The following is a 26,457-nucleotide window of genomic DNA, read 5'->3' on the forward strand; positions in this document are numbered from 1 at the left end:
ATCTCCTCAAGCCCCAAATAGCCGAGGAGCCACCCATGCATACCAAGGTACCTAGTTACCCATATTGTAGCTACTGCGTTGGCGGCAGCTGCCTTGAGGCCACGCAACACCCGGAAACACCTTGGGCATCTAGGTCCAAAATATAATAGACAACCACCTTCTCTTCGCTTTTACAGTCGGTCAGAATGATGGAGAAGACAAACTTGTGGCGAATGGCTAGCCGCGGACGGCAAACATCTGTGACGTCACGGAGGAGAGGTATATATTTTCGTTATAGACCACCTACCATGTTACCCAACTGGAATTATATTAGAATACCTTTCATACTAAATTTTTTCACTCTTTACTAGGGAATCCATCTGCAACCTGGCTGTCTTTTTTATTATTCTGGCTGACCGCAGTTGGTTTGGTGCAGTTGGCCCCGCGGATGGTTTCAAAGGTCTACCTTTCATCCAGTCCCGGAGGGTCGGTTCGGGTACTTTATAAATTTTAGTGACGGTTTTTCGAGTCAACTTTCGGTGTAGTTGAATAGTTTGAACTGCTCAAAGCATTTGCGATTCTGTTATGACGGTTGACATTTTCTGTCAAGGTGGCACACGCGTGTTCCAGTTCGACAAATGTGGCGCAGGAAAAGTGCGTGACTTAGTGTACATCCATCCATGTTGGCAATATATGCCCTTCCCTGCCTAATCTTCCGCACCTTTATATAATATCTCCTTAGCCCCAAGATGTATTTATACGTCAAAAGTAACATGTTTTTCTTGTGTCTGTTTGCTGGAACCTTCCGGGGGGTAGGTTTTCCCCTTCTCGTACACCCAACCCTGAATCCACCACGAACTAGGAAAATGCCAGCATGTTATTACGCAACTGGGACTAGCATAACATTTATTTTCGGTCAGATTATGCTTGAAGTATTCCCCCGCATAGGCTTTACGGTGGCTTTCCCCAGTTGGCGTATACGTTATAGTGTAGCATACGGTTGGTTCCGCCAGGGACCCCTCTGTTATAACGGCAACGGCAGTAATAACGTAAAACAGGATGGATCTCATCTTATAAGGTTCGCTCGTGGTCTTGGAGAGAAGGACTGATAATAAAAGTAAAAATGATAACTGTAGGCAAAAGTAGGAAAGAGTTGGTAAAGGTTGTAATAAAGGTAGGGAGGTGAAGTTTACATTAAAGGTTAACGAGGAAATAAAGTAGTTGGATATCTGTCGCAAAGGAGTTATATTGTCTAAAGATAGTTGGAGAACGACAATTCGAACTAAATCTAACCCTAAATCTTGCCTAAAAGCGGACAAACCGCACCCTATATATAATAAATACAACTCAAAAGCTTTGACATTTGTGGAAACAGGTACCACAGTTAGATTTCCATAGGTAAATCCTTATAATAGGAGGTTTATTTATATTGTGTTAAGTTGATATTCTGTTTAAAAATAAGTTATATTTACTATAATGCCTGGCGGAGAATCCCCTCCCCTGCCACCGTACGTGTACGCGTGGGCCTTTACCATTTATACTGTTCGCGGGTGAAATTAAATACCAAAATCTATTCCTATTTCAAGTTCCTACCAAAGTCGGCAACTCCCACAGAGCCCACACTGTTAAAGCATAAAATTAAAGGACGCCTTGTGTTTTTTCTACCATTGCAACCTAGTAACGAAGATAAATCTGAAAAGGATTTTTATATTATCAGGGTAATTTTATTCGATGGATTCAACATTCTTTGCTCATATAATAGCGTAATGGTGTAAATTTTACAGACGCTGACGACTCTAGTAATTATTCTGGCTAGAAAATAAATTCAACTACCTCAACCCCCCCCCCCCCCCCCCCCCCCCGGGAAAATTCCAAGTGCTTATGGACCACGTATAAACGCACTGTAGCAGGGAATAACTCTTTCACACTTGGCACCGTAATATGGGTAAAAAAAAAGGGGGAGTGGGGGGTGGGTGGAAACGCACGCAATCCAAATCGCGTATACGCAACAAGCGAACCTTGACGATTTGCATAATATTTTATGCGATCGAGCTAGTTACGGCTCGCAGTCCCCAGGCGCGCCAATCCGTAGCAAGGACTATGTTTTCCCGCATAAAGTCTAATATTAAATTGGGCCATCCCAATGTCATACCCTGTTAATCTTGTAGAATTGTTTGCTGTCAAATGCCGCTTTACTATTGATCCAGTGAACCGACTGGCAGAAGTGGAAGATAATCGAAGAAGACTAGTCTAGAATCAACCCAAATGAGATTAATTAATTATTAAGTAACGAGTTAAACCAGACTAGCGGGCCGATTGCTGGTTATTCTCACGAATAACCCCAACTTCCACATACTCGCGGGACAGCTTCACAGGGGGTGATTGTTTCCCGTTGTTATGAAATTACATGTAACCTACTTTATTTTGCGTCTATTTAGAGTTTTACGATCATTTTAATTAACTGAATATTGGAATAATTTAACTTACTAGATATTGCCAGCTAAGATTGTGACCTAAAGAGGAGAGAGAGAGAGAGAGACAAATCGCAATCAAAAACGCGCTGGAAAAACGAGTTCAAATCCGGGGTAAGTGAGGCCCTTGAGTCGGTACCAAGTTTAGCGTAACTATACCTGCCGGCGGCGTGGCTGACGGGGTATAATAATTCTTCTAAAAATAAGTCCGGGGCGAAATCTCGACATTGTAGTTTAATAAAAAGGTTAAAAACAACTTATTCTATAATTACTCAACTGTTCATCAAAATGAAGCAGTCAACATAATATTCTCAATTTATCTACATTTTATTTAATCTATTATTTAATGCAGAATCCCTTTACCGGCTCTATTTCGGGAAATTTCGTTGGTCACATTCGCGACGCTGTGGATCTGCTTGCTGATCACGATGATTGGGATCAAAGGTAATATGTGGTGGAAGTAGCAGTAAATCCTGTAAAAAAAAAGCGCCCCTGTGCGACCGGCGTCTTGTCGTGGTGACGATGCTGACCAGAATTATTAATCCTCCTCGCCCCTAGTGCCATCAGTGAACCTCTACGTTACCGCCGCCATGAAATCACCCGCTGCGCACAAAATCCTCGTCAACTTGAAGGGGAAGGGGAAGGTGCTGCTTGGCTGGCAATCTCCCCACCACTACATTTTCCCGCTTCTACTTTGCGCCGATGATCCTCACCTACAATTGAAACCAGCTGAAATGCTGCACCAGCTCTCTTACTGCCATATAATCAGTTGTCTTTGGCCTTTGCACCGCCACGTTATTTAATTCTAGCAAGGATGCTTCTCATTACCCCCCTTGAAGCCATGGAGGGTTTGTTACGTTTTGAGAGGCTGTCCAGCTCCTGCGTGCCACCATTTTCACCTCTACATACGCGGTGAAAGCCGGACAACCTGCCCATGATTTGGAGTCGCGACTCGCGTCTGTGAAATTTTCCCGGAAAATGATCGGGGATTAGTGGATTGAGCAAGGATGTATCGTATCCGCACTGGGAATCTAGCTGCGTGTCTGGGTTCCATGCGTCACTCCTACCATGGAGCTCGAGTATGGAAAGTTCATGAAAAAGCAACAGTGACCAATATTTTTTTTTTCCTGGGATGATGGCGGCGTCAGTTCTAGACTTTTCTCCCAGGGAATTCCTCCCAGGGACACAGGAGTTGGGAGAAGTGGGAACCTACCCTAAGAAACTGCTGATATTAAGGCGGCTGATGAGGATTTCTCATTGGCCATTAAAGGGGAATTCAAATTCGTTGCTTGTTGCTCGTTGCGCTGCGTGCCAATTCTAACTTGACACTTGATTGCAAAATACCACACTGGCACACGGCAACGTCTTATGGCTGCTTGTTGCAGCTAATCGCACCATATTTGTCCATCCCGACCAAATTGCCACACCATACTGCACTGTTTGAGCGGTCAAGGATGGCGGTCCGCGTGGCCCCGCACGGTTGGGTGAGCGTCACCATCCCTTCACGAAGAAGAAAAGAGAGGGCTCGAGGTGACCAACACCCGCAATCTCATTCCGGCATCCTGATTTATCAACATGGCTAGAATTGTGAGTTCTGAGAGGCACTATGTAGATGCCTTATGAAACAAAATCCACCCAGGCTAGAAAAAGTGGTGAGACTGGCGGTGGTGAGTTGCGGCATATCGAATGCCTCTTGGTGTGGCGCAGGTGGTCATTAACGCATTTATGCGCCTTTAGTCATGTTCGGTGAAAAACGCCCTTGAACTCTTTCCCTTTCTGCCTCTCTCCACCTTCCTCCCCCTCCACCTCTCAGATGTTGACCTCTTCCCCTTCTCCCTCTTTTCTTCTTCTTCTTTCAAAACTTTCGGCCTACACTTCTCAAGCTCGGCCTATGGAGTTGCAGCAGACCGTTAGTCGATTGCCAATCTAAACTGCGGTCTCTAGTGATGAAGCAGGAAGACTCAATACAGCCCAAACGTACCTTGGACAAGCGTTTAGGGATATTTGATATACAGTAGGTGTCGTGCACAATCTGGCAAAGAGCATCAGTGTTTGGAGTTGATCATTAGGAACAAGGCCGTGTTGTCGTAATGATCTCGATGATCGGTCACTCACGTCCAATGAGTAACCTTCTGGACCAAACTTTTGCTTCAACGTTGTCTTGAGCAGAGTCGAATCAACCTCATAGGTTGGCACATGCTGTCTTATTTGTCGATGTAGGAGTTTGCGAAGTGCGACGACGAAGTTTGGTGTGAAGCAGCTCATGGCGCCAGGGGTTGAAATTTTCTGCAATTCATGTAAGAATCAAGCGTTATTTTTTTTTTGTGTAGAAACTCTGGTATCTCACAGTTTTTACTCAAACAGCCAAGAGGTAACCCCATTTGTATTGTTCCTCATCTGTGCAGCCATCGTGTCCTTGTGGAGTGTTGGTCTTGTGGGAAGGTGGCTGAACCCCATGTGCATGCGGCGTATCATCGGACACCCGCTAGACTTGGTTCTGACCGCCATCAGGTAGGGTTCGTTGTTCATGCATTTTCTTGCTTACGCTATTTTGATAACCACCAACAATGTAACGTTTATTTCGTCAGGCCCTGAAATATTGACGAGGCTTTCTCATGAACTTTGGATTTCATCCCGTCAGACGTTCAAACATAGGTCTCAATATATCCCTTGACAGAGCTGAAGCCCACCCAATACGATATCTTTCTCAGTCACATTACCTTTTATACACTCCCTCGCGCAGAATCTTCCTTGCTCTGGGACATCCAACAGAATATACAGATGATTCCTTGAATGAATGTGCAAGTAAACCGGATATGCTGGATACCTAGAATTTGCCCCAAAACCAAGATTGAGGTGCATCTTTGTCTTTTGATATCGTTCCCATACAACTGTATTCAACGGTCAAATGAAGACTCATGTCCTGGCTGTACAAGGCAAGGCTATCCCTATAGCGCGTAGAAATGATTAACCGAGAAATCCAAGAGCCCAATTCAATGAAGTTCAGCCCATGCCTCAGCAAGGAATCCAGGCCTAGAGAACGTCAGGCCGGGGTCGAGTCAACATCTCACCAGAAAAAGGATTCATCGAAGAATAAGCTCCCCATCTTCTGGCTCATTAGATCTATACAATAGATGCATGGTAGATAAAACACGCAATGAAAGTACCAACGACTGCATAGTCATTGTGGCCTGTCCAGGTGTTACTGCGCATTCGTGTTGGCACAATTCTGTCGCCTCCGCTACTGACTTCCGCAAGTGGGATAAAGCTTGAACGATCCCATTCAGAAGCCTCCGGTGCCAACAAAGACCTAGGATACGTAGACTACACCTGTCTAGGGCAAAATCCCTGATCAAGATCGAAGAGACTGTCTTTCAGAGGTGCTGTGGAGCTAATGGGTATTTCTGTGATGTCTATTAAGGTCTGATTTGTGGGGAGCATCTCCCTTTAAGTATTTCTAGATGTTCGTTAAGCTTGTGTATCCTGGCTCATCTGATCAACATGGCCTGTAGCAAGACTCGAAAGATGACCTGATGGTGGCTGCCAAACATATTAAGCTCCCTTTCATAACTTGGTTTAATGGGTGCGACACCTATCCCCGCAATGCTATGACTGGTATATTGCGGTTCAAGTCTAATATTTAATCTACCCAGGGAAGCCTTCTGCTAGCCAAATGGCCCCTGTCCAAATTTCCCCTGAAAATAAAATACCACTTTCTCGTACAGTCGTGGCACTTTACGGAACACATTGGCTGTACCACTCATTGCTAGCAACGCATCTGCCCGACGCACAAGTCGTTGGGCCAGTCCAACCCTGGCCGCCGCATTGACCGTACAGAGGGGCACCACCTCCTGCGCCTCCACCCCCACCGCCGCCGCCGCCGCCGCCTCCGCCACCCGTGTTACCACCAGTCCAGACGGCGTGCTGCCCTACATTGGTGTAGGGGTAGCTGCGTGCGCCATAGATGAAGAAGCGTAGCGCCGGATCGTCCCTGTTATACAGGCCCGGGATTTTCACCATGGGACCTGGCTGGCCGCTTCCGTTGCCCGTAACCTCAATCTGGGCACAGGTGAAGTAAAACTCCGTATCGGCAGACTGTGCCCCGTGGATGGCGATGTGCTCCGCGCGAACCAGGTACTGGCCCGGAGGGGTGTCACGGGGCAGGGTGAAGCCGAACTCGGCCTTATCCCAGCTGCACCAGTCGCTGTCACGAAGCGGATTCTGTGGCCCGCAGATGATGTCCTGGTACACCTTGAACCAATCTCCGTCGCCTTGGTAAGTGCTGACGTCGCCGGGGGCCTTGGACATGTGGATAGTCGAAGGCTGGGACAGTATAGCGTTAGTTTTTAAAACGGCTGAGAGCTAGGGAGAGTAAACATACTCCCGGGTGAAGAATCTTTCCACCGTTCCAGAGCTTGAACCCGATACGCTGGCCGGGGTTTACACGGGCGACTTGGGTACGGCCAGCATTGGCAAAGGAGCCGGAGTTGCAGCGGAAGTCGGCGCCCGAGTTGAGGAAGTGCTTGGTAGGCTGGATGTTGTTGCTATTCTGTCGGACTGTCATGGGTGGTCTCCACAGTTAGATTTGATGTTCCTCATAAAATAACATAAGCAGTCGGAGAGGTTCCTCACTGTATTGCCAGTCCGGAGTGGCCTGCCCATCAATGGTGAGGATGGAGTACACGTAGTGTGCCGAGATTGCGGGCACGGCAGCCAGGTATGCTACTACAAGGCTCCTGAAGTTGACCATTTCGAAGGGAAGAAGGAGGTGGATGGAGATAGCAGAGTGTTGATGGTGAAGATTTCCTCCAGCAACAGAAAGGGGAAGGAATACTTGTCTGTTTAAATAGACGCCTTCTCCCAGTTCTTTGTCGGTCACTATCTTTTGGTGATGTTTACGGTATTCATCGAACACAGTTGTCAGGAATCATGCCGGAAGTAGGAAATTTCTTCCCTTCCACCCTTACCAGCTAATTTCAGAGACCGGGATTTTTTTTCAAGGATCTCATTTGTCAACCACGTCTGCTATGTAAATAGAATGTCCGATTGTGTGGTGTGAAAGACGTCAAGTTCGGCCGTCTTGGCCGCCGAGCCGGTACATGCAGCTCCGTTTCCTGAGCATTGGCTTGGAAATCCTTCCTCAATTCTACTCCTTTTGGGCTAGTTGATATTTCTTAGTTGCATCTCGACCTTTCTACTGCATTAATGGTAGTCGGTATTTTCAACACGTGCAGTAAATTCAATGTGGCCATGCGAAATTGCTTTCGGTAGTAAGCAACACAAGAGGGTGTGGACGGGTCACATTCGGTAATGCCGTATGCGGCTCCTGATCCCAAAGGTCAATATGCCACACACAATATCAAAATGGCGGGGAATAATAAGATCCTAGTATAATTGGGGAGGTGGGGGTTTATCATCATCTCCCAAGCCCAAAGATAATTATCTTTTGTTCTTCATCTTCATATCTTTATCTGGCGTTCCTTGTTGTCACTCACATCTTCAAGTTTTGGATCTATTAATAAACAGGATCTACGGCAGTAGCATGTCGATCCTTTCCTCCTTGCCCACGGGGTCAAGAAATAAGAAACACCTTGGCGCCATCTGTAGTAAACAGGGCTATGGCCAAGGCTTGGACGTTTTAACACGGACTACGGGTTGCAGTTAAGCAAATACCTCGTTTCAAGGCTCTCTCAAATGGCGAAAAGAGCGCATTCTCATCTTGGCGGCGCTTAGCTGCTGTTGTTGCTCGCCATCACCTGTCACTACAAAATAGTAGCGGAATGACGTGCAAAATAGCACCCGCGGAATCTGCAATACATACAGAATTGTCATTGACATTTGAAAAGAATATTGTTATTTTTACTCTAGAGGATCCAGAGTCCCTAGAGCTATTTATCTCCCATTCAAAGCATGCACACCGAAAAGTTAAGACTCGAGGATTTTGCCCAAGCCCCAAGACGGGATATAGCTGCCGCAAGTGCCTTGGCTCGGTGTGACAACCACGCAACTCATATATAAAATAACTTTTCCTAACGGAGCGGAGGTCTATACTGATGTTCCCTTGGTGGGATCGATAAACCTCCGTTTGGCCCTGGAAAAGGGTGCATTACATGTGAGAAGGCCCGACAAGGTGGTTGTGAGATAATATCAAATGATCCCATTGAATATCATGGAGAGACTACAAGTTTTTCCCTTTTCAAGTATGTGCCAGATGACCCGGCCGACAAGTCCGATTCAGCCGAAGCCAACATGTCAGGACAGGTTCAAGATGCATTAGTGACTACGTCCGAGGACATTAAGTGAACAGTACGTGGATTCCGTATGGTCCATGGACTGAGAAGGTGTTGAGAAGCACGGCTGCACAGGTATTATTTGTTTTCCTGAATTGCCATGATCGTCGGATGATTGTTCAAAACGAATCCCGGTCGTCTGCGCAGATCTTGACTGTAAAATTTCTAGTCTCGCCAGTTTCTCATCTCGCCCGAGCTACAGCGTTGAGTAGCCGCCGTGGCCGAGCTTGTCTATCACGTGGTAGCAATGGCCAAACCATTCGCCGGTGGATATTGGATGGCAGCCACCAGGCCAATATCTGTCGACAGGCTCTGCGCCATTAATATCATATGAAAGTAGTGATGGCTTGCTCCGACGTGGAGACTATCAACATCTACTCTGGGCTATAATGAAGACGAGGAAAAGACCACAGGCCAGTGATAATCGGGAAGCAGAGCTTTGAACGTTTCGAAAAGACAGATATGCTACTCTCGCTTTGAGCGGGAAATTGAAGACCAAAAAGAGCTTTGACAATTTCACTGGCAATGAGTGGTGGAAGGTGAGTGAGTGTATTCAATGAAAGGCCGAGCTAGAGTTAAACTAATCTAGTGCAAAAAATGGTGAGTCGAATGCTGAGAATAAAATTGAGCCGTTCATGCCAACTCCTTGGGACTAGACCTAGGGGTCCGGCGCTACCATTGATGTGGCATCGCTGTCTCTTGCATTATAGTAACAATCATAGAGGCTGGATCCTGTCGAATGGCCCCGGACTCATATCATGTTTAGATGGTGACAATAGCAACACTTGACTCACATGGAATCGATTGCAGGAGCTTTGCAGGCCCCCAAACTGCAATTTTGCTCACTTATTCTCGTTGTCTAAGACTAAAGTGAAGGGAGGGAGTAGTCTCGGTTATGTCTTTGCTGTATGTCCTTCCCATAACTCCCCATAGCTACGTCTAACTGTCATAGATGAAACTATTAAGACTAAATATCATGAGCTCGAACAGTGTAAAATTGAGAAAGACACAGAAAATGAAGGAATGTAATTCGCCCAGAGGATAGTATCTTAAACTTTGGCGAGCATAAAGCAACGGTAGCACATCGCAATGACTATGACGATGAGCCTTTTCAAGACGTAAATCATGATGCAAAAGTAACCAGCGACCGTTCAAACCCAGATTGTTGGGAGTGACATGCGCTTGATATGTTTTGCTCGCGTAAGAAACACAAAGGGGAAGAAGATGGCAGCAACCATGGGAACTATATATGCCGTTTTCCAAGACTGCTGCATCAATGGCGACGGAAATGTACTCAATTTCAATACTAATAAGAGGAAGCCGTCGGAGTCTGAGAGGTCATCGCTTCTCAATGTTAAGGTGGTCAATATACTGAACTGGCTGGTTCTTGTCACCTTTTGGGGACGCTGCATCTAGATGTTAGCCTCTCATTTAGAGCTAAATGTCGACCATGGCGAGAGATACAGCATTGCTTTCTAGCCAGGCTCTCTTAAAACAAAATTACTCGGATGCTCCAGACTTGCTAAACATGGCAATAGAACCAGGACTAAAAGGTATAGTGCCGTTTTGTCATTACAGGGCTTGTGTCACCAAAGAATTACTTCAGAGCAGACGGTATTATGTAGATCGTAGCTTTCAACTTTAGGGCCGAAATTGACAGGTTTGAGGAGTTTGATCGGGCGATGAAAGTTATTCCAAGGTCGAGAATTTGACTAATGGCGAGCAGCTTAACGATGGGACCAGATCTCGCGACAGTCCCAATTTCTGTCTCGCTTGGAATAAATAAGGCCCGTTGCTCATTGGATTCGTGATCCCGGAGAAATTCGACTACTTAGCCGAAGCATTGAAGCATGTTATGGCTCTTTCAAAGGAAAAGAAAGAAAAGCTACTTCGCGGCTTACCATATTCGCCGAGGCTGAAGGTTTAGTCGAGTATCCTGTTGGAGAGCTGACTCTGATTCTTGGTCCAACATCAAGATCTTGTGTCCTGGTAGCCTTGATATTGACTTGATTGTTCTTTGATATTCCGAGCATCTCTACAGCTCGTTCCCTTTCGGAAGAAGCCATGGGTACTATTCCACTCATATTTGCATAGAACGCGTGGCTCATGTTGATTTTGGGTTTGCGAACCCCGTTCTAGTTCACCGTATCGGACTAGGAAGCACACTCGCACCGGTGATCTCTGACCCTTTTCAACTGGGCAAGGGCTTTGGAATACTTGGGCAGAGTGATGAAGAGTGGCAGCGCAGGCAAAATGCACATGGTGATCATCCACCAGACATTCCTGATGATATTGATATATTTAGACTGGGCGACGATGCTTGGGTCTGGCGAGCTAGTTTTAAGTGGTGGGGTCAGTAAGCCACTTAATGAAGTTAGAGGACGTGAGCCTGTCGACATGACTTTACAGGTTAAAACGTATAAATACACCAGTAGAGTGTGATATAACTGGATCTTTTTCAGCGGGATTAGGACTAGGGTAAGCAACGGACGATAGAGAGGATCCGCAAAGAAAGCCTGGCTGTGAGGCGCATACAGTATTCGAGCGTTTTCCTCTTCAATCTAGACTAGAGGCTTATTCATGATTCAGCCTTACGTTTCGAAGTTCCTGCTGGTCACTGTTTTGAGGGTTTTGCAAGACAAGGCTGTGAAGACGATAACACAAAGCTACACAGATAACAGAACCAAGTACAATTGCCAATATCTGGCCGCCAAAAAGTCATCTCGTCTTGGTGATGCTGGCTTGCTAAAGTCATATGCAAGTTCTTGGAGATGAAAGTCACGTTGGTTGCATAATACGAGGAGCCCATTGGAGCTGATCTTGGGTTGGGTTCTGTATCCCAAGCTACGTCATGTGAAGACAGCCACCCCGTGGAGCTGACAGGGCGGGCGAGTCGAAAACATTGCTCCCTTCATCTTTCTGTCGGGCCAGGTGACTGCCTGCTTTCCAGCCATACAGCCCACCTTAGGTAAAGCTTCGTTTACGTAGACTACACTGGATCACAGATCTGATCCTTCCAGCCACGCCGGTATGGATCGTTGTTCTCTCAATCACCTCTTTGACACCGCATTTGTTTTGGAAAACACGGCTCCTTTTTCCAGAATCGAAAATTTGCCACCAGTTTGATGTACGTGTGCGATTTGGCGTAGTTCCTGTAGGTCCGCCATCACAAAGTTATCTGCACACATCCAGGCCATGGAAGCACATTTAACGTCTGATCAAACCTCCCCAATAGCCAAAAGGTAATTATCCGATGCCGAATGCGAGAGTCAAGCTCAGAATCTCAGTCCAGCATGCGATGTATCATAATTTGTATAATTTCACGAAAACTCCGCCGTGCTGTCGACACCGTTGCACGCCACGGCCCAACCCAGCCGGTTTTGGCGGTATAAACATTGGTCGATCTACTCGATATGTATTTTTACAGTTAAATTTCCTCAATGAAGTAAAACGCCAAGCAGTATTCTGGCAGCTACCTACCGTGAATGTCATACCATTCACCGGCTAGGCACTTTGACATCCGATCTTGGAGGTAGATGGCGACAATAATTGTTTCCCACAAACGGCATGTGATGTATAATCTAACATGACCACGGACTACAGGTGCATCTACATCTTCTTTCGTCAAATTATCAGGGATTCAAATGCAACGCGGACGCAGATGGTTGCGATTGTGGGCTGAGCTTCTGAGCCATACCGCTGCATCCTTGCCCTTGCCTAGATTCTTGAAAGATTAGAGGTGGTACAGCCGGCCGTCTCCATCACTTGTTGCGCTGCTATAGTTTCGCATGACAAGTGGGTTAAAAGGGAGGCTAGGCTGCGACAAAAAGAAACTCGGTTTCCTCCACCTGTGGACATAGGGCGGCTTGGGCGGATACAAGGAAGCTAGTGGCTTTTTTCTTGTCTTGGCAGTGGCTTTTAAGCTTGTATTTAGCGCACTCTAGCGCATCTCTGGTTGAACAAACAGCTGCCTAGGGGCTGTGGGTGATTGCTTGTTCAAGTGAGCAGACTGCGGAGCATTTACTCCGTACCTAGGCCCCTACCAGGACGAAGCTTTAGAAGGCAAGGAGGGGCGGAACTCGTGTCGCACATTTTGTTTTATTTCCTCGCGCCATCTCGCAATCGTGTTCTGCCGCCATACTATACCCACACGTAACTTTCCTGGTAGTGCATTCAATAACGACGCAAACTATTTGTGGTTGCGGGCTCGAACGGCCGAAGGGGCGGTCGTTTGGGCTATGGTTGGAGGGGCCTGCCAAGGCTGCTTGGCCTGCCTGTGCACTGTTCACCACTACAGGCTTTCCATTTTCATTCAGCCTGACCCGAAAATCTTCCCCATATCCAGGGTCGCCTGAAATGCAATACCTAGTTTGGAGGCTGCAGCCACTACGGATGTTTTCAGCCCCGTCGGAAACCAGACACCTGCCAGCCGAAACATAAGGCATGGCTGCTTACCAGTAATCTCAACCAACAGCAGCCTTACCACCTTGTTCACGCATTGATAAGCTGACAAAGCTCGTCGGTAGCTTTCTGTGACGTATGAATACATCCCCGTACTTTTGCGCGCTGTCTATCGTTACCTTGATTCATTTCCGGTTGGGTGCCAGCACAACCCCAAACTCGGTAACGCTTCCCAATTCCAATTAGACATTTTCAATGGGAGGTGGGGGGTCCCGTGGGATTTGCGTGACCTGCTTATATAAGTTTTTGTCTACCAGACCAAGTCGCTGATCCGCCATTTGGCTGGCTCCCAGTTTTCTTTCTCCTTGTTCAACCAAAATAACCTCAAACTTTAACAAAATGGGCCAGGGCCACTCTTTTGTCCCGAGCAACTCCCACATGCCATCTTACCATGATCCCAGACCAGATGCATGGGTCCCACGTTGACGATGAACTTATCCATCGCATCTGGAGATTGTTGATCATTTATGTTATGGACTACTACCCAAATTATCCCGCCTGCGATCCATAGAGAAACCTGGTTTTTTTTTTTTTTTTTTTTTTTTTTTTTTTTTTTTTTTTTTTTTTTTGAAGCAGTAACGTCTTGTCTGCAAGGCGTAACCTGTGATCTTCCATCCGTGTTCGATTTTCAGGGTACCTAGTAACTACCCGTCAGGGTCTCTAAACCTGTCTCATGGTGGCTTCTTAGGGTAAAAGGATAAAAACCTATCCCGAGCAATGGGCTCCATAAACTGGCTCTGTTTCAGGGATACGGCGTAGCTAGCTACTGCCGTATGGAGACCTGCATGACAGGCCGCAACTTTATATTGTGGCACCTTTACCGGTACACTGTCCTGGTCACGATCTTCAGACCTGGAACCTCCTGGGCTTGTAACTGGCCAGATCGACGGGATGTGGTTCGCCAGGGGCTTCAATGGGATCACCTGACGGCCTGGCACAGAAGCAGCGATGCATCTATCGACGGTACGTCTCCGGTAGCCTTTGAGCCATGAAATTTCCCGCGCGCCCTCATCCCCAGGTGCATGCGGGCAGGTGCGCCATGAGCTGCAATGCAGGGTCTTTTACACCAAATTGGTGTCATTCCATGTTTGCCCACACTGCCAGCTAGAAAAACGCACAGTGGGCTAGGAGCCAGGAATACGCATGTCAGAGAATCTGTCAGGATACATCTCATAGAAGCTTGTGATCTTCCAACCGATCTTCCTCACTTGGTCTGTGTCAAGACAACGATCTTGTAGCTGTTGCATACCTACCATGTGGCTCCGAGGTCTTTAGTTACGATTTGCCGGACAAAAATGTTCATCTCGAGTCCTTCATCAGAATCATCATCGGAAGAGCCCGCAGTACCCCAGAGTTTCTTCCACAGCAAGGTTACGCCTTCATCGGTCATCCCACGTAGTAATTTCATTTGTGTTCGCACTTGGCGGCTTTGCCACCTTAACAGACTCACTCAACCGAACCAAAGGATAGGTAGGGATTGAGGCGAAACGGTAGAAGTCCTGTAGGATCCGCAGAGAAACGATGCGTCGAGTACGGACATGACCAATATAACCAAAAAGAACCCCATGACCCTGCAAGGGCGACAGATACTGGGACAGATACTTGGATTCCGTTGCGAGATTTTGACGACAAGAAGCTGCGCGAGATTCTCAACCATGGTGACCATGACCTGCGATCGAAAAAGAAAAAGAAAAGACAATATATTAATATTTCGGGAAAATATGCTCATTGCGAGACCGGAGGCGTAGTGAAGCGCATCGGAAAGTGCAACGATGGCGTTCAAACTTGTATAGCTGGATAGGAGGGTTTCCAGCGTTATCCGCAGAAATAAATTGTCGCAAATCAAGTTTGAGAAGCCAGTCAAGATTTGGGGGAGGTATTGGTGCTACATCGATCTGCAGCAGTGGATGGGAATGGTAAGCGAATGATGCACAAAAGTGGTGATTTTGGTTCGCCTCCCATGGCACTATTAGGTTTTCGACCTACGCCCAGAAGTTGCGGATACTGTAGAGATCTTGGACATAATGAAAGAAGGAATCGCAATACAGTATGCATGTTTCTACAAGTGCGGAACCAGATTAGGATTAGGCCTAGTCTAGTTCTAGATTAAAAACCGTACTGTGTACGATTTACAATAGAGCAAAACCCCAATAGTAATCCAGAATCAAATTGATTCAACCATGCGAAATACGAGATGAGAGGCTGGAAAAGGCCCGAGAGTGGCCAGAATGCTTGTTTCGGTAGTTGCACAAGCGATAGATCCGGCGCAAGTATGGACACACCGAGACCGAGAAGTATGCGATGCACAAGGACGGGAATTTTGTCGCACCAGGAACGAGCGGCGTGTTCCGTGAATGCTTAGGTCGAATCTTGGTTGTGGCCCACACGGTTCCGATCGTATGGAAGTTCCAAAGCAACGCCACCGAACGAACCAGTTCCGGCGAAAAAGCCACCCGCTTTGGTATTGAAGAGCTCTACCCAGAATGAGCCGGCTCAAGTTCCCGGGTACTGAAGATTTGGCAGTGCAGTACTAGGCTCGATTGAGCAATGTAGCTAATGCATGCCAAAGCGACAATGCTGGTTGGTCAGTCGTAAAAACTTTTCGTCCTGCAGGTACCTCCCTTGAAAATTGTCCACGAGTACACGAGCACGAAAATAAGTTGCCAAGAGGCAGCACAGGGAGAAAGTGGGTACGGTACGTGTAGTTCACTACGGCATTGTCTTGAGATGCGCCTGTGCTACGGGGACCGTAGGTAGGTAGGTAGTAGTTTGAGTACCTCGTAAAATGTTGAAAAGAAGCGCGCCCGTGAGGGGGGGAGGGGTAACGCCTGCCTAAGGATTCTGCCCTGCCACCTCCAGGCGGTCAGTATCAGATTGCATGGGCCTTGCTGTAACAAACAGCGTGACAACGCGACAAAGCTAAGCCGCATGTGGGCCACATGCGCTAAGCAATGATGACGACTACTGTTCGGACGGTGGGCTTTCACATCGGTCTTGCTGTCAAGCTGTCAAGGTCCCTACGATTACCTGCTAACTATCTTAGAGTTTGATTAAAACTACCACGGTACATCCCAGCAGATCGCCATGAAAGAAAAAGTCTAATTCGAATCAACCATTGCCAGCTTGCCAAGTGAACCCCCAACAAACCCATCCATCGCGCCGCTGAGCTTTCATAGAACAGGGGCGAAGACCATCAAGCAGTCAGCTACGGCCATGGACCAGACCGCACAAACAAATGCACCTCACAGACGTATTTCGCAACGGACAAACGGACATTGCAACGGGGCTTAATAACGCATTGGACGACGCATCGAGTTTAAACTTTCTGGATAACACGTTGCACCGTGGCTGGTTGGTTGCTTCCATGTAGATGTTTGGCCTGATGTTGCTGCGGCAGCCGGGCCGGTGGTCGGCTGCCGGCTTGCTTTTTTTGAGTTTATGCTTTTTTGGTTGGTTTTACCGAACATTACACCAACAAAACGTACTAAATGCAAAAGAAACAAATCCTGTGCGGGTCGGCAATGGGTTAGATTGGCCGCTAGCTTGGGAACTTGGCTTCCATACAACAACGCGCCCTTGATAAAGTCGCACACTCCACTTGCAAAACCCTTGGCTTTTTGTTGTTAAACTCGGTGCAAGCAAATCCCATTACGTTTTCTCCGCCAACCAACCAGTCAGCCAGCATCGAACAGGTGCATTTTTTTTTTTGTTTGTTTGTTTTCACTTTGCAGTCATCGCGATGGACGTTGTCCCGCACAAAAATGCTTCTTGGGGTCGCGCCCATGACCGCAACAGCTTCAAGCACCAGATGTTATCTGTCTTGTTCCTTTTATTCTGCCCTCTTTGCGTAATTATCGCAAACGTCATTCTCTGCGAGTTTGAAGGATCCATCCTGTTGTTTCTCCAGGCGACCGCAGACGGCAGCATATACCGATCCCTCACGGCTTACGACTTTCAATTCGACCAGAGCGCCCTCACCACATACACTACTTGGGTTCTCTTCCAGGCTGCCCTTTTCCAGTACCTGCCGGGTAAAGATAGCTTGGGACAGCAGACTCCCGGAGGAAACATTCTCCCATACCGCACCAATGGCCTCCAAGCTTGGTTCGTCACGCATATCGTCTTTGGCGTCCTCTGTTGGGTCGGCCTCGTCGACGCTGCTATCGTCCCCAAGCTCTGGACTGGGTTGATGTACGTCGCCAACATGGCTGGCGTTTTGCTGTCTGTCTTTGTTTTTTTCAAGGCCTACATTTCGCCGTCCTATGACCGTGATCGGAAGTTCAGTGGTAAGTTTTTGGAGCTTTGTCAATAGGTATTCTGGATGCGGTGTGCTGACAGTCCTGCCAACATAGGATCAATGGTCTACGATTTCCAAATGGGTATTGAGCACAACCCGAGGATCGGAGACACCTTTGACCTGAAGCTTTTCACCATCGGTAGAGTTGGCATGATGTCTTGGACCATAATGTTGGTTCCCCCAACAAACCACTCATCTCATATTTTGACACTGTGCTAATACAATGTCACAGTGACATTTCCAACGCCGCCTACCAGTACCAAAAATACGGCAGCGTATCGCTTTCAATCATTGGCGTGTCCCTGCTCCACGCCGTCTACGTCGTAGACTTTTTCTACTACGAGGATTGGTATCTGCGCACCATCGACATTGCCCACGACCACTTTGGCTTCTACCTGGCCTGGGGTGCCACCGCCTGGATGCCGGCACTGTACACCCTGCAAGCTCAGTACCTAGGCCAGCACCCGACCTCGCCCTCGACCGCTTACGTCGCCGTCACCTTTGCCGCCGGACTTATCGGCTACTTCATCTTCCGAACCAGCAACAACCACAAGGATCGCGTCCGCAGCACCGACGGCAGGTGCACCATCTGGGGTGCCGCTCCCAAGTTCATCCGGGCCAAGTACACCACTTCGGACGGGAAGCTGCACGAGAGCATCCTGCTCTGCAGCGGATGGTGGGGATGGTCGCGCCACGCTAACTACGTCGGCGATCTGATTCTCAGCTTTGCCATGTGCGCGCTCGTCGGCACGACCAGCGGCATTGTTTGGTTCTACGGCGTGTACATGGCGATTCTGTTGATTCACAGGTCGTACCGCTGCGACCAGCGTTGCCGTGCCAAGTATGGTAAGCAGTGGGATGAGTATATCCGTACTGTTCCGTGGAGGTTCGTTCCTGGCGTCTGGTGATTTGGCGCAGTTGAAGGGTCGATGCAGAGACAAGTGGCGCAGATGGATAAGGGCTGCATTATATTCCTGTCGTCGACAGTTGAACATGTTCCTTGAGAACTAAAGATGTGCAGGATGAAGTGGCGATGAGCTTTCAGATTAGCTTTGAGTTTTAATATTTCTTTGAATCAAGAAAAGAATAGTTTCCAGAGGTCAAAGAATTCGGGAGAGCGATTAATGAGAATATTTGGGAAAGAAAACTCAACATCTTACTCTCTGGTCCTAGCCATGGCCTTGAACGAATGTAATGCACGGTTACATGAAAAAAAAAACAAGATCTCGCAATTCAACTCCAAATAAATCCTCGGGAATCCAGCTGATTAAAGTAACCTGAAACGTTATACAAGTCAAGACACAAGAGAAAAGTGTACAATGTTCGTTCTCACGCGGAGGCCCCAATGACTATACCGCTTGGGAGTTTCAAACCAACTGGTAGCCCCCGAATAAACTTTGGTACAAACTCTGTCTGCCTTCTCTTTGCAAACACTTCCTCGATATCCTTGTACATGTCATATCTAGATATAATAGTAAAGGTGGTTAGTGGATATCCGAAGGGCCATTGGAAAAGGAGTCTTGCAGCTGGATGAAAGAGAACTTACGCGTTCATCTCCTCAATCGTCAACTTTTTCTTTTCGTCCTCGACCTTGTAAGTGGCTGTGTTGGTGTTGCTCGAGAATCCTTCCCACAAAAAAAAAAACTGTCAGATACATACGCATTTTGGATTCTGAATCTCAGATTCGTCTGGTAACACTCACCAATCCTTTCGTTAATGTTGGACGCAGCCTTGGCGGCGGCAGCCTGTACTCTTGTAGCCCGCGGAAGTCGCACCTGCTCGTAGACTGCCAGGCACTCGGTCAAGTCTCCTCTGAAGTGCTTCCTACTGAAAATGATTCCCAGGGCAGCGGCGTCTTCGATCGCCATGCATGCGCCTTGGCTTTGGTGCGGCATCATCTGACGGTTTGTGAGCGTGAATTCGAGCTGAAGATCCTCCAAGAACTTCGCATCAGAACGCAGCTGCAGCAAATGTGACTTACAGGATGAGCCGCGTCCCCCAGCAGCGCAACGCTTCTTTTTGTTATATAAGGGTAGGGCTCGCTGGAGGAAACACGTCAGCAACTAGAACTTTCTCACATGTCCAAGTCGGTGTGCCTTGATGGGAGAAAGGTGAAAGAAGCAACTCACTGAACCCAAAGCCTCCACGGTTGAATCTCCTTGCCGATGGCAAGATGGCTTTTGACCTGCTGATCCAGCTCTGGATATGGCGCCAACAGCTCCTCAACTGGCCTGTCCTGGCCTCCCCAAGTTTGCGAGGCATAGTCGCCCGCCGAGCGAGAAAAGAAGCAGTAGTACGACAACAAGCTGCCGCCGTTGCAAGGAGAAAGCACAATCTTGTCCCACTTGCCCTCCTGACCGCCCCAGTACTCGAGCGCGCTGTCGAGCGAGTAGTCGACCAGCCCCAACGCCTTGGCCTCTTCGGTCGTGACGTTAGCGTGCAGGCAGCTCGAGTCGGACGGTCTCTTCTCCGGGTTCAGGCCGATGGCACGCCGAGCGACGGAGCCAATGCCGTCGGCGCCGATGACAAGGTCGTGGGTTGCGGTTGTGCCGTTGCTGAAGGCAATGGTGCCGGTTTCAGTGTTGATAGTGATGCACTTATTCGGGAGATATTAGTACAAGTGTTTGTGTACAGTCTGTTGTTGGGAACTAGATCGATACTCACAGCATGGTTGACCTTCAACACAGGCACCGGTCCCTCACCCGCCTCATCAAACGCGCAGCTTTTGAGCATAGCATGCATGTGTTGACGGTGGAACATGTAATAGACGTAACCCCATTTCTCCTCATAGTCGTCGAGCTCATAGACGCTCACAGGCTCTCCGGTCTTCCAGTCGCGGTTGATGAGGCGCTTGAGAACGACGCCATCTCCCCTGGACAGGTCGACATTCCACTCGTGCAGCCAGCGTGTGCCGTTTGCCGCGCACGAGACGGACGCCCCAACCTCGCCGACAAAGTCGTTGCGCTCGTACACGGTCACGTCGTGGCCCGCACGCCGCAGACTGATGGCCGTGGACATGCCGCCGATGCCGCCGCCTATGACGCCGATGCTGAGCCGTCTCCAGCCGGAGGCGTTCGTGCTTCTGTGGTTCATTTTGTGTAGGCTGTGCTTTTTTTGCGGCGCGCAATTGTGGATATTGCAATATTAAGAAGCTCGCAGCAATTTGCAACTTGTGTGGCGAGTAGATGGTTCCGGGTAGAAAATGTCAAAAAATGGGTTTATTCCATGAAAGATTCCTCACTTGACGATTTTATGTCGGCGTCACATCCAGATCACCGTCGCCAAAGCTTCGAGTTCTTATCTGACCGGGGACGCATCCACAGCCGACCTGGATAATATTTTTTTTTTGCTGCTACGCCGCCCGCGCATCGCCAGAGGTACCCATCTGTCAGGAGCGGCTGCAAACACGACAGCTATCTCGCCAGTCGCGGCATTCGGCGGCCTGCTTTGTGCTACATCCGCTGCCGTTTCTCCGACGTCATTGCCAAGGTGGTGGACGCACCCGCACAACCCAACAGTGGATGGCGGCCAATTATCTAGGATCTTTGCGTATGCTGATTTTATCAGCACCTGCTGCTCTTCAAGTTTTTTTTCTAGGTAATATTGAAGCCGATTTCTTTTGGCGCTCTTATCAAGCAGCCACTTTCGGTAGTCAGCAGTCACTTTTAACTTTTAAATCCGAGCCAGTTTTAACTCAGACGGAGACACCAAGATTTATCCCACCCTGGCACCTACCTACCTACTTATCGACCTACTTACCTAGGTACCTACAGACCTATCTATATCTGTATATGTTGTTGTCCAAATTTACCCATTTTCCAGGTGAATAAATACTCACTGCGGATCCGGACTGTGTGCAGTAAATGTGACTGCTCAATACTGAAAGTGGCTGCTTGATAAGAACTCGCTTTTTTTTCTTATCTCAGTAATTTTTTGTCAATATGCAGAGGGGCGGTTACAGTCGGGTTAAGAAAAAAGACAGCCGTGGTGTACGCTATCTTGGGAAAGTAGAAGGTGTGATTCGGTCAAGTTGGCGAACAACGAAGAACCAGATTGGCTGTGTTGACAACTGCAATCAGGGGTTCATCCCCACCCATGATAATGGCAAGCCCACTTCCGACGCGGGCGGATAATGCACCTCCTCCCTGACTGATATTGATATCACAAAACACGCTCTATCATATCTTGAATGCACCCCGCAATCCAGCAGCATCCGGAGTGGAGGTCAGCTCATCCGGGAAAGGAAACAAGTACACCGATAGCTGACCAACTCCCCCCAAACAGTATCCCCATCCCACCCCTTACGAGTGAGATATGTTGGGAACGGATCCGCCCGCCATCACGATGGAATTGCACCATCAGGAAGATCCAGCAAACACCCGCACCCGCATTACATTGCTGCTTTCCTAGGACATCAGTGTTCTTTGCTGACCGGACCCATCGTCTCCACTCTCCAAAACACATCCATATGCCACGCCCGCCAGTCCGTCCAGAGGACCGGCAACGCGTCGCTCGGGCCTGCCAGACATGCAAGGCGTCCAAAAAGCGGTGCGACGGCGTCCGGCCGTGCGGCTCGTGTTCGAAAAAGGGCCTTGGCGAGATATGTCGTTACGTTCCTGGGCGGCGGGGCAGTTCGCACAGATCCAGGCGGCCTCCTGCCACCAGCAGCAATAGGGTGAGCGGGGAGGATGAGTGCGACAATGATAACGTTTCGGATGTGGTGTCGTCGCCTTCAGCCGCTTGGGGTAGCTATTGCGAGAGCAACCCGGAAGTGACCCGGGTCCTGCCAAATCCAAGGGTTAGGGGTGTGATTGAGGAAGAGGAGGAAATCGGTGCCGATGATGCTGGTCTAGACAGCTCGATTGATACGCGGTGTTCTTCTCAGCAGCCGGCTGTGATGTTGTCTAGCTCGAGTGGGGAGAGAGGTGTGTAAATTTTGTTTTATACACTACTGACCTTCAGAACAGGAATGTTGTCTCTCTAGGACTTTTTAAACTGTTGTCCGAACTTCCTTTGCGGCTAGGCACTCAAGTCTTTATTAGCACTGACCATCATGATGCCGACATCGCAGTATTCATTGGCGACACTGCTGCGATATCGTTTCTACGCTTCCTGCAACACACTCTCAAGCGTCATGCTGGACCGTCCAATTTCACCGATGATCAAGACACTCAGCGGCTGTTTGAGGCTGCTGATCCTGACGCCGTCTCGCCAGCTTTCCAGGATGATCTCAGTTTTGAGGACAAGGAAGAGTTGATCCGGTGTTTTCTTGACGTGGTATGTCGCTGACGTCTTCATGTTTTCTCATGTCTCTAAATATTCCTTTCAATTTGCAAAACTTACAAAATACTGACGGAATCCCCATAGTCAAGTGGTCTTTTAGACCTTTTCAGCCCAGTCGAGCTCAACCAGCTCCTGAAGCTATCCGCAGAGCAAATAAATTCGAATCGCAACGAACCCCGAGCACGCAAGCGACCACATGAAGCCTCGCTCGCCTCACTTTATCTGATGATAGCCATCGGAGCCCAATGCCGCGGCCACGGTACTTCAGACGGCGCTATAGCGACTAGATATTTCACGCAGGCACGCAAAATGGCCTTTGACAAAATGCTTCAGGACCCGACACTGGACCTGACAAGAGCCTTTATGCTGATGGCCTTCTACATGTTGGGCGCTTGCCGGCGCAACTCGGCATTCATGTACATTGGCGTGGCTTCCAAGGCTGCCGACATACTGGGACTGCATATCGAGGGCCAGCAACGGAATTTGAAGCCGGATATGAGGGATGCACGGTGAGTGGTTTCGCCAGCGCTGAATGCCATTTTATCGAAGAAGAGTAAGCCTATCTGACTTTGAGCTATCCGTGCAGCATGCGAACATCCCAAAGCCTCCGGGTCCTAGACGTAGTCTGCAGCTCCATCCTCGGCCGGCGCAGCAGCGCCATGCCGCTCGGGGCCGGCCCAGAGACCCAACGCAAACCCCACCAGGATGAAAGTCCACATAGCCACCGGAGCACCGCCCTGGCCGCCATTCATGATCTTTCTTCTGTCCTCGACTCGGCGGTGGCCAAGTCGACAGAAGGCGAACTAGACGCTCGATCGGCAGAGGCCTTTTTGCGCACGCTGCGGCAGCGCAGCCGCGATTTTCCGCAGTCCCTTCGCCGTGGGCCGCGGGACCTCTTGAGCTGCGGACGGGGTGTCGCAATAGGGAATATTCATGTCGCTGGAGCGTATTACTTTGCTGTGATCTTGATCACGAGACGGTTTCTCATTCGCCAGGTCATGCCACAGCTGCGAGGTTCGTCACGTCGTAGCGGTGGTGCGGCCGCCCACGGTCCTGATGATGAGCTCGTCTCAGAGTTGTCCCGAGCCTGCGTCGAAGCGGCCACATACATGGCACAGACGTGTCGACAAGCTATGGATTGTGGGTTGTTGCTGGGGAATATGTGCATTATCAAGTAAGGGCGTACTCTGTCTCTTCCTCTCACTTGCTTCTCCATGTTTCTATTTGCAATGGTACCTGCTCACACAGCCCCGCCTCACACAGAGCATGGATATTCGCCACAGGGCTAGTGTTAGGATTTTCCCTCCTTGTCGACGAAGTCAAAGACGCAGCCGGCGCGACGGAGAGGCGTGAGGCATTCCGCAGCTCCCTCCACATCTTGGGCGAGCTCAAACGCCTCAGCCCGCAAGCCGGGCAATACTTTGGCATCCTGGCCAACTTTCGCGACGCCATCGAGCAGTACAGACAGCGGCTACTACAGGAGAAGAGGGAAGAATCCTCGAGGGACAGCCTGGTGGATCGGATCTTTTCGCCGCTGCCATCAATCTCGGTGGCGGATAGGGCTCAGCCGCAACAGCCACTGGAGCAGCACGAGGAACAGCTGGCTGGTCTGTCGCAGATGCCCACGCCCGAGATGACAATCTTGGACGATGAGATTGCGACTTGGCTCGGTGAGGGGTCGCTTCCGTTTGATGGGGTTGGCGACGGGCACCAGCAGTGGATGATGTCGGGGGATCAGGATGTGATCATGCGACTTATATGGGATGGCTGAGGGGCATTAATGGGGAGGTGTAGAAACCCGATATTGTGGCGATTGTACCAATTGATATGAAATGATTAATTCAAGCGTGCTGTTCTGCATCTCTAACACTACACGGAACAGACTACCACATCATCGCTGACGCCTTCCATAACTTCACTCAATCTAAATAATTAGGTAGGTCAGTGAGTAGGTTAATAGTGGCACGTAGTTTGGATAACTTCACGCTCCAGGCAATCGGCCATATGAGTTCCTTACAAAACAGCTGGTCCAAAACGTTTGGCCTGGCACATTCGGTTTCGGGTGTCATTGAAGCGGATCATAAAAGTCAAACTAAAAGCGGCGAAGGCGTTACCTGGAGCAAAGGCTTCCTTATAATAACCATAATAAATCCCCTTGCCTAAGATTTTACCAAAAGGACGCGCAGGATGTGCAGAGGCATTTCCACAATCTCAAGAGACTCAGTATCGAGTACGCTTTCCAAAATGGCGGTGGGCTGGAAATGTTGTGCTCTTCCGAGTCCGAATTGGAATCGAGCAACATGGAGGTGCTGGATAAGAAGAGAAAAGAACTGCGCGCAGCTGAAAAAGCGTTGAAAAGCACCAAAATTGGGAATTTGAGCAAAATAACGAAACCATAGACAATGAGGTGAAAATTCAAAGAGACGAAGTCAAGACACTCAAAGGTGAACATAACAAGCACCATACCCGATTATCGTTTAGTCGGATTATATGCTCTAGTGGAGATATTTGCACAGCTATAGTAAGACAGCTGTGTAACCTTTGGAGTTCTGCGGCAACGGAGAGGGCGGTATATAGACGTTTATCAATTTGCAAACATATATCGGCGAAATCAAGCGCACGATTGGCGAAAGCGAGGCCTAGTTAGACAATAGCTGGTTAAACCAACCAAGGGCAATTTTGAGTATAAGTATATATAATAATTTTTAATTTTTGTATATAAGTGGGCTATTATAATAAGGGCGTCGGAATTCACGATGTTGTATAAAACAATGTCACGTCGCTTATATTTACAACGTCGATGGAGTTTTATCTTGTTTAATAAAAACCCGAATAATCCCTGACTGGTTCTTCCACGATTTATTGTTTACCTTAGGTCCGCTGGACTTTTTATCGTTTAACCAGCATGTTAACTGTTCAAATTAGGTGTGAGCGGATGCGGAATTTGTTATGGAGACAACAAAAAGCTAAATAAACAGCAAGCTTATAAAAATTATGTTATACAATAAATAATAAAGCCATATCTAAATTTTCAGCATTAATTTTGGACGTAGCACTCCTTGGAAGTTTCGTTTTATCTTCGTTTCAGCTATAAAAAACCGAGAAAGACGCTAATACCCGAGGTTATTCCAGCCTCCAAAAGTCCGAATAATGTAACAACAATAGAGAATATCCAAAAGAATATCATTCCTCGGAAGTTTCCACTGTCCAGAAATTGGCAGTCATGCCCCAGGAACTGGTTGATAATAATCTTTGCTTCTTTTTGACCGCCCCCTTACTTTTTTCACATTTATCTTCTGTTTGGTAATTTTTTTTTCCCACGCCGCCCACGCTCTGGAACGTGATTGGCACATCGCCTACTATATATTAGACCGGGCGGGCCTGAAGTGGTCAGGGCCCTGAAGTGGTCATCTCTCTTTTGCTGTTATAACCTTTATAACAATCCAACTAAATACCCGATACAGGCCAAATTTGGTACGTATATAAAACCAAAAAGCCGCTTTTCAATGGTATAATATATATATTTGTAACGCTAATAATAATCGCAATATTAAAGATAACATATATTTGTTATTTTTATTGTTTAAAATTCGAATTAAAATGTAATAAATATAAGGTAAAATCCGTTAAATATATTAAAGCTTAAATAATATTTAGAATTTTAGTTTGGATGTAT

At 48.1% G+C, this 26,457-nt stretch overlaps 5 protein-coding genes across 5 annotated transcripts; 2 read left to right on the top strand and 3 right to left on the bottom strand.

The window, feature by feature from the left end:
* Positions 1-4,183: 4,183 nt before the first annotated feature.
* On the bottom strand, positions 4,184-4,715 carry PgNI_07150 (uncharacterized protein; the record flags this gene model as incomplete). The annotated part of the gene is made up of 2 exons (XM_031127166.1): positions 4,184-4,339; positions 4,566-4,715. 2 exons carry the CDS (start codon positions 4,713-4,715, stop codon positions 4,184-4,186), a joined length of 306 nt encoding a protein of 101 aa, XP_030981027.1.
* A 1,470-nt stretch (positions 4,716-6,185) lies between these two features.
* Positions 6,186-7,200, bottom strand: PgNI_07151 (uncharacterized protein; the record flags this gene model as incomplete). The annotated part of the gene is made up of 3 exons (XM_031127167.1): positions 6,186-6,773; positions 6,832-7,007; positions 7,083-7,200. The coding sequence occupies 3 exons, from the start codon at positions 7,198-7,200 to the stop codon at positions 6,186-6,188; spliced, it is 882 nt and encodes a 293-aa protein (XP_030980618.1).
* Positions 7,201-16,940: 9,740 nt separating this feature from the next.
* On the top strand, positions 16,941-18,406 carry PgNI_07152 (uncharacterized protein; the record flags this gene model as incomplete). The annotated part of the gene is made up of 3 exons (XM_031127168.1): positions 16,941-17,487; positions 17,554-17,668; positions 17,731-18,406. The coding sequence occupies 3 exons, from the start codon at positions 16,941-16,943 to the stop codon at positions 18,404-18,406; spliced, it is 1,338 nt and encodes a 445-aa protein (XP_030980898.1).
* A 421-nt stretch (positions 18,407-18,827) lies between these two features.
* PgNI_07153 (uncharacterized protein) lies at positions 18,828-20,591 on the bottom strand (the record flags this gene model as incomplete). Its single annotated transcript, XM_031127169.1, has 6 exons — positions 18,828-18,960; positions 19,045-19,099; positions 19,201-19,459; positions 19,480-19,510; positions 19,628-20,094; positions 20,163-20,591. 6 exons carry the CDS (start codon positions 20,589-20,591, stop codon positions 18,828-18,830), a joined length of 1,374 nt encoding a protein of 457 aa, XP_030980628.1.
* A 1,114-nt stretch (positions 20,592-21,705) lies between these two features.
* Positions 21,706-24,757, top strand: PgNI_07154 (uncharacterized protein). The gene is made up of 5 exons (XM_031127170.1): positions 21,706-22,423; positions 22,570-22,775; positions 22,866-23,290; positions 23,368-23,955; positions 24,045-24,757. The coding sequence occupies exons 1-5, from the start codon at positions 21,967-21,969 to the stop codon at positions 24,550-24,552; spliced, it is 2,184 nt and encodes a 727-aa protein (XP_030981033.1). The 5' UTR covers positions 21,706-21,966; the 3' UTR covers positions 24,553-24,757.
* Positions 24,758-26,457: the final 1,700 nt, after the last annotated feature.

The sequence above is a fragment of the Pyricularia grisea genome, assembly GCF_004355905.1.
Source record: "Pyricularia grisea strain NI907 chromosome Unknown Pyricularia_grisea_NI907_Scaffold_4, whole genome shotgun sequence".
NCBI classification, from domain to species: domain Eukaryota; kingdom Fungi; phylum Ascomycota; class Sordariomycetes; order Magnaporthales; family Pyriculariaceae; genus Pyricularia; species Pyricularia grisea.

What these genes read in the sequence shown, in the direction of transcription:
- PgNI_07154 (XM_031127170.1), top strand. Translation starts at nt 21,967, where the DNA reads ATGCCACGCCCGCCAGTCCGTCCAGAGGACCGGCAACGCGTCGCTCGG. An exon ending in TAGCTCGAGTGGGGAGAGAG is followed by an intron (nt 22,424 to 22,569) that starts GTGTGTAAATTT and finishes CCGACATCGCAG; the next exon opens with TATTCATTGGCGACACTGCT. An exon ending in TCCGGTGTTTTCTTGACGTG is followed by an intron (nt 22,776 to 22,865) that starts GTATGTCGCTGA and finishes GAATCCCCATAG; the next exon opens with TCAAGTGGTCTTTTAGACCT.